The following is an 18,626-nucleotide window of genomic DNA, read 5'->3' on the forward strand; positions in this document are numbered from 1 at the left end:
GTAGGTTGTCCGCAGCCAGGGTGGTGGGTTTGGGTTTTTGGAGGAGTGTTTGAATGGTTTTGATAGATACTGTTTGGAAGCTAAAGTGGGAGCTTCTAACTTGTATTTCCATTGCGGTTGGTGTGTTTGTTGGGGTTCAGTGAATGGAGTTTATTTCATTATTAACTAGGGCCTGGATTGTCTCAATAAAGTATTTGTTAAACTGTGTGGGATATTGTCATTCTTGTTCCCTGTTTTGGGTCCGGAGGTAGTAGTTTTCCCAAGCTGCAGTACAGAGTTGACTGCAGCCCAGAATTTTTGGGGGGATTCTAGCATGTTTTTCTTGTAGATTTTGGTAATAGGTGATTCTGTCTGCTTTGATGAGTTTCTTGGCTTTGTTGCGCAGTTCTGTTTGGGTTTTGTTTTTATGAAATTGTTCCTATGCTTTGTTCCTTTCTTTGAGAATAGTTTTGGTGGCTTTAGTTAACCAGGGGGCATGTCTGTCTTTTATTCTAGTGGTTCGGGGGGGAGCATGTTGTTTCAGTATGTTTAGGAAGGTTAAGTTGAAGTGTTCCACTGCCTCTTCAAGTGGTAACTGTTTGTTTTAAAGGGGTCCAGTTGCAACTTTTTAGGTCGTTGTTAAAGGCACTAGGGTTAAAGTTTTTTTGTTTCTGACTTCTTTATGTGTTACTTGGCATATATGTGGAGTTTTGGTTCTCAGTAGATATGTTGGTTGGTGGTCATTGAGAGTGTCTGGAAGACATCCAGCTTGGGCTGCAAGGATGAGTGGGATGCAAGTATCCAGTCCAGTGTGGACTGATGTTTGTTTTTTTTTTTATCATTTCTGGTAGAAGATGTAATGGCTTGGGCAAACCCATGGAGGTTAATGTGAGTGACTGGATTTTGGCTAGAACAGTTGAGCCAATCTATGTTAGTCACCTGATATGATATTTTCTTGAGGTAGGGAGTTTGTGACCCATTCTAGTAGGTTTTCCATAATTGTAATGTTCTTTCCAGTGGGTATGTAGCCTCCTATGATATTAATATGTTTTTTGGAGTTCAATTTAAACTTGGCAAGAATGAGTTCGACATTTTTGCTATCTGAGAAGGGTAATGTCTAGTTCAAGGTTAAGGTGGTTCTTGTACATTATAGCTACCCCCTCCCCTTTTTCAGTCTGTCCTTCTGGTAGATATTCTACCTAGGAGCTGTAATTTCGTTATCGTGAATTTTGGGCTTTAGCTAAGTCTCTGTCAGTAGGATAATGTTTGGCTTGTATAGTGCTAATAGGGCTAGTAGGTCATGACCCTTATTTGAGGACACTTCTCATATTTAGGTTGACAATGAGCAGAGTTTTTTTGCCTATGGAGTAGGGTATTAATTAGGTTTGTGTGACTTGCGGCTGGACCTGGGTTGGGGTGTACATCCCCACTATTTGATTTTTTTTTTTTTTTTTTTTTAGTAAAGATTGGTAGAGCTTGTTGAGTTTTATGATGATTTTAGTATGCTTTAGATAGGTGTGGGACCTACTCCTTGTTGGAAGCAATCTGTGTTGGTGATAATCGGTGTGGGAGGGTTGGAAGAGGTGTGGAGTAAATAGAAAGTTTAATGGGGCTGAATTACAGTCTAGTGATGAGGTCTCTCTGGGGGGGGTAATGTTGTGGGGGAGATGGAGATGGACATGGTAGCAGGTTAACGTTGAGAGGGAGATGGAGATGGACATGGTAGCAGGTTAACGTAGCAGGTTAACGTTGAGAGGAGAAGTAGAATAGCTATGGAGATTGTATAGGGAAGAAGTCTTAGAATGGCTTTGTCTGATAATTTAAGATGGTCATTACATTCCTCCAGACTTCGAACATTTCTTAAGGTTTTGTGTGTCTGGACCTCATTATCAATTCTCTGCTATACCCTTTGGACTCTCTACTGCACCAAGAGTGTTCACAAAGTGTCTAGCTCCAGTTATAGCTCATTGCAAGCTACAGCCTTTTCTACATTTTTCCATATTTTGATGGCTTGCTTATCTTTGTAAAGTCCTGTTCAGACCATCTGGAATTCTCACTTGGGTGAGAGAGGTCTTACACTAGCTGGAATTCCAGGAAGACATTCAAAGGGTCTTGAGTCTCACTCAGTATTGTGTTCCTGGGTTGTCAGCTTGACACCTTAGTTTAAAGATGTTTTTTCTTCCAGAGGGAACTATAGATCTATTCCTAGGGTTTCTACTTTGACTTCAGTCACTTCAAGGGAATATCTTGGGACTTTGGGTCTCATGGTATCTATAATTCTACTAATACCCTGGCAAGACTCCACAAGCAAAAGATACAATGGTATTTGAAGTGTCTTTGGTCCCAGCATCAGTACCCATTATCATTCCAAATCCCTGTTGAGTGTTGCAGAGCTACAGTTATCCCACTCTACAAGGGGGGATCCACCTCGGATCCCGGAAACTACCATCCCATCAGTCTGACAAGCCTTATCTGCAAGGCCATGGAGTGTATTATCATGGAACCTATAAACAAAGACATTGGCAACCTTCAAACACTGGACCCCACCCAGTTTGGGTTCGTGAAGGGCCGATCTTGTCTCCTGAACCTGATTGACTTCTTCAAATCAGTCTCCAGAGCCATGGACAAGGGTAAGGTGGTCCACACAGCCTATCTAGACCTTGCCAAGGCCTTTGACACCATCCCCCACTCTGGAGTAATAGATAAACTTACTAAGCTGGGCATTAATCCCTACATCACCCAATGGGTTGTTAACTGGCTTACTGATAGAACCCACACTGTAAATGTAGCCGACTCCAAATCCAGTTCCAGACAAGTGACAAGTGGAGTACCTCAGGGTTGAGTCCTGGGACCGCTCTTGTTTGGCATCTACTTCTCTGAAGTACAGGCCAACACTAAGGGACTCTGGCTAACAAAGTTTGCAGACGACTGCAAACTGGGAGCCATTATTGAATCCCCAAATGATGTGGATACTCTACAAAAGGGCCTTACAGAAACAGATGCTTGGTGCCAGAGCCATGGGCTCGAGCTCAATGCCAAGAAATGTATAGTTATCGCAAAAAACATGTATCTGTGAATTACCATATAGGTGGCAGTACACTAAACACCAAAAGTGTGATAAGAGACGTGGGGACACAGGTGGACAGTGGTCTCACCTTCGATAACCACATCGCCACAACAGTCAGGAAATCCTTCTTTGTGGCACACCTCATCACTAAGGGCTTTTCATCCAGAAAAAAGGAGGTCTTTGTCCCACTGTACTCATCCCTCATTAGACCCATTATAGAATACAACACCCCGTTTGGTATGTACCTCTCAAGACATCTGCAACAACTGGAAAGGCCGCAGAAATACCTCACTAAAAGAATCACAGGTCTAAAGCAGATGCCCTATGCTGACCACCGTAAAAAACTCCAGCTATACTCTGTTGCATATAGTCTACTCAAAGGCGATCTCTGCTTAACATACAAGGCCATGTCAAACCCAGAGCTGTTGGACATGCTACACTTAAAGAAATCCCAATCCCTCAGAGCCACACGCTCCAGGGATCTAAACCTTTCATCACAATAAATAAAACCTGCTGGAGGGATAGGTTCCTGACCCAGAGACTCCCCAGACTCTGGAATAGATTGCCCATACATGTCAAGCAGAGTGCCTCTTTGGCCCTCTTCAAAAGGAACCTTGACGATTGGATGGGAGAAAGGAAATTCACCCCGGGGATCACGTCAGTCGCCCTGCTAGACGGGTTCAGGGAAGTAAATAGTGTGGGAAGAAATAGCCAGGGAATTGTTATGGCTAGGCTTGTATAGGCCCTAGGGCTGATAGCCTAGTACCAACCTATGAACCTAAGAGTGACTTGGAAGAGCAGCAAATTTCCTGAAGTCCAGGTCTTTCCTTCTTCCCTCCTTCTCCAAAGTAGTCTTTCACCACAGATGCTTCTGACTTTTCGTGGGCAGCAGTTTCAAGAGGGATAAAAAGTGCAAGGTTTGTGGAACACCAAGGGCAGACATAAGCACACAAATGTGAGATGCTTACTCTGGTCAAGACAACAGTTTGAATCATCTTTGGTCCCCTGGACCTCTTTCAGGCTGGTAGACAATATCACAGTTGTGGTACATTAACAAGCAAAGGGAAACTGGGTCATACCCCCTTTGCATACTAACCCTGTTAGCTTGGGATATTGCTTCACTGCACAGTCTCGCTCTTTAGACTTCTTAAATCCATTTAGAGCAAAATTGTGTGGCAGGCACACTCAGCAGGACAAAGGCAGACCCTCACAAATGGAAATTAGACCACAGGGTCTTGAAGATTTAATCATTTCTGGAGAATTCAGGTAGAGACCTCTCTGCCCTCCTCTCAATCAGCTGGGAAAAGAGTTGCCTTTTTTCCTTTAACAGGAATGTTCCTTTATGGTTTTCCACCCTTTCTACTGATATCCAGGGTACTTCTGAAGATTTGGAAGGAATTCCGCTTAGATCATTGTAGTGACTCGCTTCTGGCCCAGGCAACAGTAGTTCCCCTTTTGGAAATGACCAGGGGCAGTTACTACAAACTTCCTTGTAGAATGGATCTACTTGCACAAGAATAGGTATGTTTTGATACACTCTGACCCTAGTCAGCTTCAGTTGACTGCCTGGATGATAGGGTCTTAATTCCCTTTAGGCACATGCTTACTGAGGATGTGCAGCAGGTACTAATGGAGGCAAGACAGCCTGCTACTAGAAGATCATATATCAGCAAATGGAGTAGGTTTTCTAGTTGGTACCAACAATATAATCAGCACCCATTTAGGCCCAGCATTTCTCTGGTGTTATAGTATTTGTGAGAGTTACTGTCCTTAGGCCTTTCTTTTTACTCCCAATGTTCATTTATCAGCCATTTCAGCATGTTTGCTCATGGAATCTTCCTCTTCCTATGCATTCTCATGTCAAAATGCATTTGAAAGGGGTCTTGTATAAGACCCCTCCAAGAAAACTGATGGCTTTTCCTTAGTATCTTAGTTTTTTGTTGGAGAAGGTAACTCACTCCATTTGAACCTGCTCATCTGTCTGACTTGAGGTTCTTAACATAGAAAACTACTGATTGCTATGCCCTTCTCAAGAGTTGCAAGCTCTTATGGTGAGTAAACCCCATCTCTCTTTCCATAGAGACAGGGATTCTCTGAATCCTCCTTTTATGCCCAGAGTGGTAGCTGAGAGTTTCCTTTAAGCCAAATCTATCCATCTCCCTGTTTTACTTTCTTAAATCTAAAAATGAGAAAGAGAGAGGATATTTTATACCTTGGATGTCGATAGACCACTGTAGTAGTATCTTGACAAAAAAAAATCTTTCAGCTCTTTGGCTCAGTTACTCATTTCTTGAGAAGGTAAGAGGGGACATAATTTTGTCAAAACAGACTATTTAGAAATGGTTGTTAGGCTATTAACTTTTGTTGTTCTTAACTTGACTGAGCTGTTGCAGGCAGGGTCAAGACCCACTCTACCAGGGCCTTGGCTGCTTCTGTGGCTTTTTTGGAGAGAGTTGGATTCTATAAGTGTTGTAGAAGCAGCAACCTGGCCCTCTGCACTTACATGTACTACAAGTTTGATTCCTTGTCTAGATCAGGCTTTGCTAGGAATATTCTTCAGGGGCTCCTGAACTCTTCCCTTTCCACCTCCCCAAATGCAGCAAGCTAGGGTAATCCAGCTGAATTGTCAGGAGGCTCACCGGGCCCAGTATGTCAGGGTTGGTACCTTCACTAAGAGGCCAGTTACCAGTGGGATACATCAGGATTCCATGCTGGCTCCTCTCCTTTATGACCTCTGCTTCTCAGAGGTCAAAGGCCTTTGGCTGACCAAGTTTACTGATGACTGCAAATTGGGAGCTATCTTGGATTTCCCCATGACACAAATGTCTTAAAAGATTTTTAAGACAGACAAATGACGATTAGTGTCAAAGTCATGGATTAAAACTCGGTGCCAAGAAAAGCATTGTAATGCTTTTAGGGAAAACTGACACCCAAGCTAACTACTCCATCTGTAAAACACCCCTAATAGTTGACCTGGTAGTTGGTGATCTGGGGACATATGTAGACAGTAATGAGGCCAAGGTATTAAGAAAATTATTCTGTATTGCCAAGCTTAAGTAATGGCATGGTATCTAGCGCCAAGGAAGTCACGGTGTGCCTTTATTTGACCCTTATCACACCTATCATTTAGTATAATGCCCCCTTCGGCTTGTAACTGACCAGATTATATGCAAAGGACTTTGGAGTTCCGGCCGACTGCAGGGCCGCCTGGCGACGGGATGGCCCGGGTGTGATGACTGCAGCAGGGTGTACACTCGAACATCTACATTTATGGTAGGTACAAAACTGTACTTTTGCTCTGAGCTACTGCACAATGGTGCCTCCTATACAGAGCCAACACATATTGCCAATATACTGGCCAACATATTCAGTGCCAACTTTACCCCCCCCCCCCAAAGGACCAGTCACAATACTAGTAGATTGCCAGACAGCCAGTATTACTGCTGCACAGGTTAAAACAGCGCTGTCCAAGGCCAAGAATACAGCTTCTATGGGACCTGACACTATCCCTGGCTGTGTTCTACATGAACTACAGAGTGAACTGGCACCTTACCTGTGTGCCCTGTTCAGTCACAGCCTCACCTCAGGCTTTGTCTCTACTGAATGGCGCATTGCTACAGTCATCCCTCTCCACAAAGGAGGAGCGACTACAGACCCTGGGAACTATTGACCCAATAGCCTGACGAGTCTGATATGCAAAGCTATGGAATGCATCATCATGGACCTAGTAAACAAGGATATAGGGAATCTCCAAACTCTGGATCCCACACAGTTTGGTTTTGTGAAGGGTAGATCATGCCTGTTCAACTTGGTCAACTTCTTTGAGTCAGTCAACAGAGCTGTGGATGAAGGTAAGGTGGTTCATACAGCCTACCTTGATTTGGCCAAGGCCTTTGATACTATTCCTCACTCAGGAATAATAGAAAAACTCTCTAAGCTAGGCATCAACCCCTGTATCACTAGGTGGGTTGCAAACTGGCTCACAGGTAGAACCCACAATGTGAAAGTAGCTGACTCCACGTCAGACTGCCGATTGGTCACGAGTGGAGTCCCACAGGGTTTGGTCATGGGTCCTCTCCTGTTTGGTATCTACTACTTTGAAGTCCAGGCCAACACGAAGGGACTGTGGCTAACAAAGTTTGCAGACGATTGAAAGTTGGGAGCTATTGTTAACTCCCCAAGTGATGTTGACATCCTACAGAAAGGCCTCACTGAGACCAACGACTGGTGTCAGACCTGCGGCTTTAAGCTCAATGCCAAAAAATGTGTCTTCAGCCCCTTTGGGAAAAACTCTGTTCCCATGAATTACCACATCGATGGTAGTCTGCTGAATACCGAAGGCACTATAAGAGATCTGGGAAAACAGGTTGCCAGCAACCTCTCTTTTGACTACCACATTGCCACTGTGGTCAAAAAGGACTATGTGGCACATCTCATTACTAAGGGTTTTGCATCCAGGAAGAAAGAGGTCATTGTCTCCATGTACTCTTCCCTCATTAGGCCAGTCATTGAGTACAATCCCCCATTTGGCATGTACCTCACTAAACACCTGCAACAACTGGAGAGGCCGCAAAAGTACCTCATAAAGAGGATCCTAGGCCTTAAATATTTGTCCTGTATGGACAGACTTAAAAAAACTCCCAACTATTCTCTCTCATATCGCCTACTTAGAGGCGATCTTTGCTTGACTTACAAAGCCATGTCTGACCCAGCTCTGTTAGAAATGCTACATCTAAAGAAATCCCAATCCCTCGCACCACATGCTCCAGAGACCTCAACCTGATCACCACAATCAACAAAACATGCTGGAGGGACAGGTTCATAACCCAGAGACTGCGCATGCTATGGAATAAATTTCCCATACATGTCATGCAGAGCACCTCACTGGCCCTCTTCAAAAGAAATCTTGATGAGTGGATGGGAAATAGAAAATGCACACCAGGAATCACTCCAGTGGCTTTACTCGACAGAGGCACTGGGAACTAAGGTCGGGTGGCATGATGTCAGGGTAATCCTATGGGCTATGCTTGTAAAGGCTCCAGGACCATTAGCCCTAGTACACACCTATGAACCTATGAACAGCTGGAATACCCACAAATGTTCCTTACAAGGAGAATCCAGGGTATAAGCACAGTCCTATATGGATCACTTTAAATCCCTATATCTATACTTTGACTCCTTCAGGTTACTTAGTTGATCTATACCTGGCGTACAGCGCATCCTAGGATCCAGCTGTGATGGACCTTTTGTACATAAGCAAAATGAACAGTATCAGAACCACTAGATCTAGGATTTAAATTTTGCTTGTGACATAACGCGTGTTGTCGAGACAGATGTTTCTCTGGGGATCATCATGATCTGGAACAGGTTCCCTGACTATATGAAGCAGAGTCTATCCCTAATCCCATTTAAGAGTAACTTTGACTAGTGAATGGAAAATTGGAAATTCACCCTGGGTCAGGCCCTCATGTCTCTCATTAGTTTGGGAATTACTGTCCCTCTCTTATAACTCCCCTCTCCACAAATCCTCTAGAAACTTACTAAAATTCCTCCTCCTAATAAATACCCATGATACATAGGGACACAATTGGGTTTGATTACATGACTAGGTTTATAAAGGCCCTCGTGGGTTATTAGCCTATTATATATCTATAAGCCTATATAGATAAGGCTACTGCAGCATTACTCTGTATGATGAACATAGTTGTGTAAGTAAACACTGCTGTAAGAGTAGATGTTTTTATAATTGCTGCTTCAGTAGCCAGCCACTCCCTCCACCCCCCTTTTTTGTCTTTTGATTATGCAAGGGTATGTATATATTTCTAGATATGCCTTCTCAAGGTTTAGCCTCCCTCTGTTAGCATCAAAGCTCTGAAGGGCTTGGTGCTCAAACCTGTCTTTTTAGTAAGCTTAGCTAGAGCTGCTTAATGGTTTGAGAATTTGGAGGTCCTCTGAAGCTTTGAAAGCTGGCCCAGCTGTTCTTTATCCTTGGCAGGATACAGCCATATAGCTGAAGTTATTGTAGCAGTGATCATTCAAGCATTTACTATTACAGTAAGTTTACTTACACAGCTGTACTTTATTGACCCTTCCTGAAGAAAATAGTATAGTTGGTTTGTCTTTTACATAAAAGAAGCTCTCTAAGGAGATGTCCTCCCTAATTTGTATCTCTTTCCACTAGTTTTGGAATCTGCATATTGTTACTCTCACTTAAAACAAAAAAAAAAACATTCTTGCAAATGCAAGTGTTATGATTATGTCTAAGTTGAATGTTTTTGATCATATATGTACTAGCTTTAGCACAGGATCTTTTGACTTCAACAAGCACAGGCAACCGTGAGGTTTCTACTTTCAAAAGAGCCAAAGTCTGCGATGAACATTGTAGGATGTGTACGGAGACTGTGTATTACCTGTATTCAGAGGTCATAGACTTGCAGCAGTCCACACAGAGAAGAGATGGACTACTGAAAAAATCTTCCATATGGCAGGAAACATTAAACCTACTTGTGATAATGTACTGTTAAAGCATCCTCTCCCCAGAGGTGATCTGTTAAGTAAGTTCCTTCCTCAGCTATGCAGTACTAAGTTATGATCAACAAGACTGGTTAATATTTATCCCAACATACATTCCCAAAAATATTTTTGTCCGCTATGTCTGTGTTAACAGTTCTAACACACAGTGCAAGGGATACTCTGAGTAGACTAGTCTGGTTTTCTAGCATCTGCATTTGAACTGTTTTTGATGGTTGATCCCATGTGATAAGCTCATCATCTCTAATGATTTGTGGTTCATGTTTCCAGTGCTTCTCAGCTAGATGTATATTGTAGTGTTTGCACATCCCCAGTGCTACAGTAGTGGCACATTATTGTACCTATCACTATATAGGCCCACTACCATGAGTGTATCACACCAAGCAAGATGATGATTGACTGTTTCAAGTTCTGTTTTACAGAACTTGCATTTGTCTTGTTTCTCCCACCTTTTCAATGGATTTTGTAAATAAACATATAAGCAGTTGACTGTCTTGAGTTGTAATTATTTATCTGTTGATTTCAGTTCACCTCTCCTTTATCATTCCTGTGACAATTTTTGGTTAACATGCGGTTGTTCCAGGAGATCTCTGCAATTGCACTATATTTAAGCAATAACCGATGATATGGTGTGGTATATTGAAGATTTATCTATGGTTAGTGTGGTTTAATCATGAGTGCGAAGCCCGAGTGATTAAATAATGCCAACCATGGGTAAATTTCAGTATACTACAACCACCGAGTCTGTTATTGTTATTATACATTGACATTATTTAAGAAAAACAATACTTACTTTTCTTAAATAATGTTTTTGTATAACAGCACATTACTGTTCTTCCGCGGCTTGTGGTATACTGCTTCCTTGCGTTGGTGTACTGTGCATACATATGGGACTTGTGTTCACACGCATACCCAATACATCAATGCTTTGAAATGGAAGCAACGGAGAAAAGAAAAGTCTCCGTTGCTCCGTTTTTGTATTCTTTAGGGCAGTTTAGGGGTAGGAGAGAGAGAGACAGCTGTCTATCAGGTACATGTGTTTAATTTTAAATAACATACCTGATTTCCCTAGTATTTTGTCAAAGCTGCCTCTCTGGTATGTCCGGAGTTGGGGCTAAAGATTTTTTTTTTTTTTTTTTAAGAAATAAAAATAAAATTTAAACAATATACCAACGGAAAGAAGTTTGAGTGACCGGACCTTTTTCTTTTGGTATATTGTGGGATTTACAACAGGCACGTTGGTTGGGCTGGTCAATCAGTATGCACGTTTTTGAATATTAATGGGGAGTCATTGTATAATTATGGATTTTCCACATTTCTTTTCTTCTCTTCTGATCTTTTTCTTTATATCCTTCCTTTTAATTTTTAGCACTTTCAGATGCTGACTAATTTTTGTTTTGGTTTGATTTCCATTCCCACTTGACACTGAAATGCTTCTGCTAAACTTAGCAAAAATAAATCCAAAAGGACACTTCTGGTATATAGACAATTACGATAGATTTCCATTCCCACTTGACACTGAAATGCTTCTGCTAAACTTAGCAAAAATAAATCCAAAAGGACACTTCTGGTATATAGACAATTACGATAGATGCCACGGCTCGGACTCAAGAGTTTAATACACAATTTTATTCACAAAAACCAAAATAAAAGTACGTTAAGCGCTTTCATCTGTCTCCAGACTTCTTCAGAACGTACGTTTTGAAGAAGTCTGGAGACAGATGAAAGCGCTTAACGTACTTTTATTTTGGTTTTTGTGAATAAAATTGTGTATTAAACTCTTGAGTCTGAGCCGTGGCATCTATCGTAATTGTCTATATACCAGAAGTGTCCTTTTGGATTTATTAAGTTGTCGGTACGCGTAAACTTAGCAAAAATGTTATCTTAGATTTCTCATGATCTAAAAAGTTTCACTTTGTTTAGATCTGATGAGAGCAGCAGATATGTATGTAGTCCTAAGATTGCAGCTGTTGCACGTAATCAGTTTCAAAGAGGCACATACCTCCTCCAGAATGAGGAATATGTAGTCTGGGTACACACTGATTTATGTTATTTGATAAGCATGAAGCATTTTTCTTGTTTTTTTATGTCCAGTCCATCCAATAATTTATGGGGCCAGTTGATTTCCTCAAAACTGCAAGTTTGAATAGGAAGAGCAAATTGATTTATAGCTTTGACTTCATTCCTAGATGTGGCAGTTTTCAGCATCATTTTTAGTCTTCTGAAGTATTCTTATTGAGCTGAATTTTCAATTGTTCATGTTTTTTGTTCCTTTATCCATTGCAAATATTTATATGCTCCTCCTTCTCAAGTTTCATTATACTACGTTCATCTTCCAGGTTGATATTTTCTTGGTACTGCATACTTCCTTTTTTCAAGTGTTGCTTTTGCATATTTATTGAGGCCAAATGTCATTCTTAGTTCATTTGTAGTTATCCTTTCAACTCTTCATCTGATGACCCATAACAGTTGTAAGTGATCCACAGAAAGAAGATGAGAAATCTTAAATCTTGTTTCTGGAAGCCAAATTGTATCCAGATTCTTATCTGTAAAGTAAGTAGCTTAATGGTTTAAGGGCAAGACAAAACAGCAGCTGTAATGAAAAATCCCCCTGGAATATCCCCTTTGAATTTTTATCCATGGGATAATAATTTACTCTTTGTCATAGCTGAAGTGCGAAGTAATTTGCCACTGTTAACTTTCCAAGTATTTTTTGTGATTTGTTCACTTTATGTTCTGTTGTATCCCATGTATTTCTTTTAATAGTCCTAATTACTATGTTTACCAATTTTCTCAAATTTTAGGTCTTTTACTTTTTGTCATCTAGTTCTTTTATTTATCTTAATATGTCTATCCATCTGGCTTAAATCAAGCTGGTCTTCCCTTAAATCATTTTCTTCTGGATTGAGAGCATCATGTTTGCTTTGTTTCCTGCGAGTAGTCTGCAGAAAGTCCCAGAAAGTCTTTCTGTGACATTCTCTTCAGATGCACCCTTCATCAACTGCTGTGCCATCAAAACCCTTTGCCCCATCACTCTACGACATTACCTGTGTCTGAATTGCCACTATTTCCTGCTCCTTCACTTGCTGTGCAGCTTCAACTGGACTTTTGTACCAATCTCCTGCAGAAGGCTCCTGGGCATCATCATGTTCCAAATCTTATTCAGATGCCTCCTGCTCCACCTTTTGCTCCTTAATCTGACAAACTATAATTCCATCTGCGACATGGCCTGTGATGGATTCTGCACATAAAGTCCTTCACTTCACAGATAATCCATAACTTCATTTTCTGTTTAACTTTTCTCTTACTAATCCTGTTTTCTATATTCCTACTTTCTTATTTTGTGTATTGTGAAATGTTCCATGTCTGGGTGTCTTTGCCTGTATTACTCATTAAATATCTTTGAATCTGTTTTTTGTATTGATTAGTTTGGCTATCTTCTTTGCATAAATATTGCAAGATACCAGATCTCTCTCTCTTGTCTGTCTGTCTCTCTTTCCTATCCATGTTTCAGTTATATTACCTGTCAAAAATCTGTGGTATTTGCTCTTTATATTTTCACACTTCCTGTGTTGCTTTTTTTTCCAGACAGCCCAAAGTTCTTTTGTCTAGGTAATGTTTTTCACAAATCTGTTGTGTGGATGAATACAAAAGTTTATTTTAAGCACAACAGTTTTTTTCTTGTGTTGGAGTGTTTTTCTAATTTTTCTGCATATCCTTTGCCTGGAAATTTTGGGGTTCTTGGGTAATAGCAGCAATACATAATTTTTATATTATGTTTAATAGTCCACTGTCATCTTTATGGATGATGTTTTTTGGCTTGACATTTTGTTTTTTGTGTACTACATCCTGCTCTAAGAGGGTGGTGTGTTGGTATCTTCTCCCTGAGCCTGATCTAACTCTGTTGTTTGAATCTTTCTGTATTTTGAGGACTCTGAGTCCCCCCCCCCCATACTGACACCAGTGTGTACACCAACATTTGGCATTTTCTATTTTCTTTTTTAACCTACCATTTTCCTTGATATATAAAGCGTATTTGTCTTGGTGAGATTTGTGAAAACTGGGTTTACCACATGAAGGGTACTCACAAGGGACTTGAGGAAGAACTCAATTCCAGCAGTACTACTCTCCTTTTCTTGTTGAGTGTATCTGTCTACTGACACATGTCCATCTGTAGACCTCACTATGTATGTAGTGATAAAAAATGTTGCATAGGATGGGCATTCATTTATGCAAGGCTATGCCCTCTTAACATTAGAAATGATGTATTTACTTTTGGCCTTTTGTGTAAAAAAAATCAGTAACCCTCTCTGTGGCAGACAAGGTTTCTTTAAGTATTATACCTATGCTTAACAAGGAGAAAGTCCTCTTTGAAAATGGTTTATATCAGCCATTTTTTTGCCTGATTTGGTAGTGAGAGAGATGTTGTTTACATATTTAGTGATATAACAAGAAAAGTGTTATTTTCTAGAGGAAAGTCAAAAAATGTTTACTAAATGATATTAATGCAGCCCTTATATGTAAACACGTTATGAAGAAATACAAATGTCTGCTACAAAGTCTGCAGGGAGGAAAAAAATAACTTCTTTTTTTTTTCATTTTTCTTAGCATGTGTATTGAGGTTTCATTTTCCAAAACACCATGGATAAATACGTAAAGTTGAATAAAATTGGGGAAGGATCATTTGGAAAAGCTATCTTGGTTAAATCGAAGGAAGATGGCAAGCCATATGTCATCAAAGAAATCGGTATTTCTAGGGTAAGTATGCATCTTAAAGTTGGTATTGTGCTTGTGGGGGTCAGAAGGTCAAAGAAAAATGTTTGTGTAACATTACAGAAGAGGTTTGCATAATGGTTCAAGCTGAATAAAAGACAGTACTGTGTACCTTAAGGCAGTATGGTCAAAAATCAAGTTAATATCCTCGGTGACAGTTTATGCAGTTACAGTTCTTACTGTTTATCATTACTGCCTACAATTTTCTTGGATAAATTATTGCAGCATTCAGTAGTGCAGAAAAGTTAAATGACGTCCGCAAAAAAGTAGCTATGGTAAGACAGAGTGGGTGGAGTTTCACTCACAGAACGGTATGTTAGAATCTGAGGGTCACAAAAGTAAATTTAAAAAGTTCAACAGTTGAGATTAATTTTATATGTGCAGAAATCCACAGTGTCAGTGTACTACTTTAGTTAAGCTTGATGTTTTATGACAGAAAAAACTGAGGTTTCTGTTTGGTTTAATAATAAAATTACAGCCTTTCCATGTCACTGTAGTACACTTTCAGTTTGCTTACAGACTTGCAAGAGTTTATTAGCAGTAAATGTTTTTCATGCAGGAAAATGTAAAGTCAGGGCAACAAGCAATGCTATCAGTTTAAATTGTTAAAGATGCAAATGTTATTTTAAGGACCCGATACTTAAATACAATCAAAATCTTTAGCCACCCAGCCTTGCACAAGAGATGAAAAGGAGAGGTTTAAAAAAAGCCTAACTATAAACAGGACACTTGGACATTAAAGCAGGCCTTCCAGTACCTCAGCAGTGACTGGGACAGTGCAGAGTAAAATTTGGCAAGAGCTGTGGTGCAGAATTTGACTGCCTGTGTTTCATCTATTTCTTCAATGTTTCTTTAAAGTTAAAATGTATGAGTTAAAGTATGCATGTTTTCAGACAGTTATATAACCGTACTAGTTTTCAGTTTGTTTTCTATCTATGTTCAGACAATACTGAAAAAAAGGTATTAATAGTTTAATCTCCAGGATATAACATTAACAGATTTCAGTTTTTTTATCGGTGTTTAGGCAACACTGGCAGGAAAGGTATTATCAAATTTCAGTCAAGATTCAGAATATGACATTAATCCTCAGTTATGTGTTCAGTATAGTGCATTTCAATCAGATTTCTAAATATAAGATTAATACTCAGTTGAGTCGCATTATTCTCAGTTTTAAGGGTAAAGTGACAGAATTATTTGTAACAGGCTTATTGCATCATACAGTTTTACTATACCATTCTTCATATTATTCCATCATTAGTTAAGGGTAAAGTGAGTGAATCATTTACTACAGGCTTATAAAGATATGTTATCTAAAAAATGGGTAGTAATAGTTATTCAGTATTCTCAAGGTGTAACAGGGCAGGCTTAATTTTGTTAATTAATTTTACAGATTGCAGTGCAGTGGTTAGCATTGTCGCCTCACAGCAAGAGGTTCTCCGGTTCGATCCTCTGCTGGGGTGCCTTCTGTGCGGAGTCTGCATGTCCTCCCTGTGGTTGCGTGGGTTTCCTCCGGGTGCTCCGGTTTCCTCCCACATCCCAAAGACATGCAGCAGGTGGATTGGACACTCTAAATTGGCCCTAGGTGTGAGTGCGTGTGCGTGTGCGTGTGTGTGTGTGTGTGTGTGTGTGTGTGTGTCTTCTGTGGAAGGTTGGGTGCCGGGCTGGCAACTCAACCCTGTAAAACTCCACTGCCAATCATGAGCGGACAGGTGATCCGCTGTGGCGACCCCTAACCGGGAAAAGCCGAAAGAAGAAGAATTTTACAGATTGCAGTGCACTTTTCATAATTATTGTATATTATTCAGAAAGTTAAAAAAAGACACTAACAGAAAATGCAAAGGTATAGACCTGAAATAAAGAAAGCATAAGTTTTGGTAAACTATTATTGCTCATAAATCATTCATAGAATATTTCAGATACAAATTTAGGAGGCAGACATCTATTACAGCACACAAAAAAGGTAGCTAGCAATATTAACAAATCTGGATAAAACTTTACAGACACTAGTTAATACAGTATGTGGTTATTATGCTTCTAGACTTCAAGATTTAATGTTTATTTTTGATTGCATCTATCTTAGGATTATTTCTGGGATATTTGAGTTTGCAACCTGCCTAGCAGGTAAACCTCAGACAGTGTAAACTGTGTTATCAATTTGCAGGTTTGGCTTATTAAATGTTTAACAACCTAGATTTAGCTACATGAATCACTACAGTATGGTGAGATAAATGGTCTATACTAGTTGTATTGATGGGAACAGAAAATACACCTCTGGGATTCCACCTTTGCCCCTGCCGAGCAGTGGCATAGGGTGCTGTCTTGTTGGAACATGGGCTAAAGTCTTGGCAAGGCTTTTAAGGGCCTCGGGGCCAATAGCCTAGTAACTTCTTATGATCCTATGATTGTAAAGACACTCTAAACTTAACTGGTTAATGGTTGAATTTTGTTGCATTTCTCTGCTTATAGATTGCGTGTTGTCACAACTTTGTTGGCTTGTACAGTATTAACACTGCTGAATGGTTGAATTCTGCTGTATTTCTCTGCCTATAGATACAGTTAAGTTATATCTCTGTTAACTGACAATGGTATCTGATTAATTCTGCTATAATATCTGTACTACTTAGGTGAAGGTCATATTTACTGATATCTGTTAGTAGTAATACCGAAACTGCTTCTATAATTGCACTGTTTCTAATGTCTGCTGACCTGTGTTTTTAAATGTAGGTTGCTGTATATTTACATACTGTTAATCTTTCTGCACCTGTAATGTCTGCTTAGCAGTCTCACTCTATTCATCCACATTTCTAACTATTCTGTCTGCCTCTGAACTACCCTTAAGAAAAAGCTAGATGTGGTTTACTACTAATCTGTATTAACAGTAAGCACTCTCCCATACTCTGAATGCCCCAGCATGTCTCCCTTTCTGTCTTTCCTTCCTTATCTATGTTGTTCAGCTGGTTGCTTGTGTCATTCTATGTTGTTCAGCTGGTTGCTTGTGTCATTCACCTATTGCATCTCTCCTTTCTCCACTTCTACTCCTATGCTGTAAAAGTTTACACATCACCTCAACCTGAATTTCAAGCAACACCTACACCAAGCTGTGTGCTTTAAATCTCCGGTGTGCAATACACTGAAATAAAGCAGATGTTTGAAAATGATTTTATCACTCTCCTGCAAACCTATATGTTCTTTGTAAGGCTCTCTGCACACCACTGGGCACCATCTTTACCATCACCCTTCTTGTTCATCTCTATTTCTTTGCAAATAATTGTTCCCCCCTTAAATTTTCCTTCCTTTTTACCTCCTCTCTGCTTTGTGTTAACGTTGTGATATCTAGGAAACCCTACCCTATACTACAGCTCAGTACCTTGCTTTTCCCTTCTTTTACCCTTTCCTTAGCACTCTTGTCATTTAAATAGTGTATAGTAGACTAAATACTGATTTACTCTACTTACTTTTCTTGTGATAAGATTCTTCTGATAGCTGCAGTCTGGTTCTTCTCACTCAGTTCACTCCACTCCCACTGCTTCCCTCCCTACCCCCAAATCCCACACACCCCCAGGGCCTCTACTCATATCCCCAGAAAATCACTCCCTTTAATTTCCATTATCCACTTATATACAACTCTACCCTGTCCACACCCACATCACATTCATAGCTTACATACTTTTATTTAACCAAGTTGATCCTCTTTCCCCTTTCTCCATCACTTTCAATCTCATTTCCCCCTACTATAATTCTTTGTATATTACTATACTTCAGTCCTCCCCATACAGACACCACTTCAAACTATCTTATAGTAACTCCAAGCTTACCAACTTCTCTCCTACTACTCCTGTTTTTTCATTCCATTTATTAATACACACATCAAATTAAAATTGCACCATAAATTTACTACAGACCAATCACACACCCCCGCGTATCAAAAATTTAGACAAAACACCCAACCAAACTGTCAAAGCCCACCCTAAAGGCAACACATCTCCAACCTTACCTTAAGCTGCTCACATATCACTAGGTAACATACATCTCCTAATTACACTTAATATCTCATTCTAGCACATAAGTACCACTTCTACTATTTGTATGCCCACGCTCACACTAGGGATTCCGGCGTGTAGCTTGCAAGACAGTTCCCTGCGAGCCACATCGCCAAAACCAAACGGCTGCAGCAGCAGTTTGCCGTAGTGCAATTTGGCTGAAAAGCATAGCCGCTGCAGCTGTAATCTATGAACGGGCAGATACAGCCGTACGGGATGTGTAACGCATTCCTTCT

At 40.2% G+C, this 18,626-nt stretch overlaps 1 protein-coding gene across 1 annotated transcript in view; it reads left to right on the forward strand.

Moving 5' to 3' along the window:
- NEK1 (NIMA related kinase 1) overlaps positions 1-18,626 on the forward strand; it is a gene marked incomplete in the record, with an annotated part of 3,475,820 nt that overhangs the window by 101,246 nt on the left and 3,355,948 nt on the right. The window contains 1 exon segment of the mRNA XM_044062568.1: positions 14,186-14,335. Coding sequence (XP_043918503.1) covers positions 14,219-14,335 — 117 coding nt within the window.

This window comes from Protopterus annectens, chromosome 2.part1 (assembly GCF_019279795.1).
Source record: "Protopterus annectens isolate FY-2018-M chromosome 2.part1, PAN1.0, whole genome shotgun sequence".
NCBI lineage: Eukaryota > Metazoa > Chordata > Ceratodontiformes > Protopteridae > Protopterus > Protopterus annectens.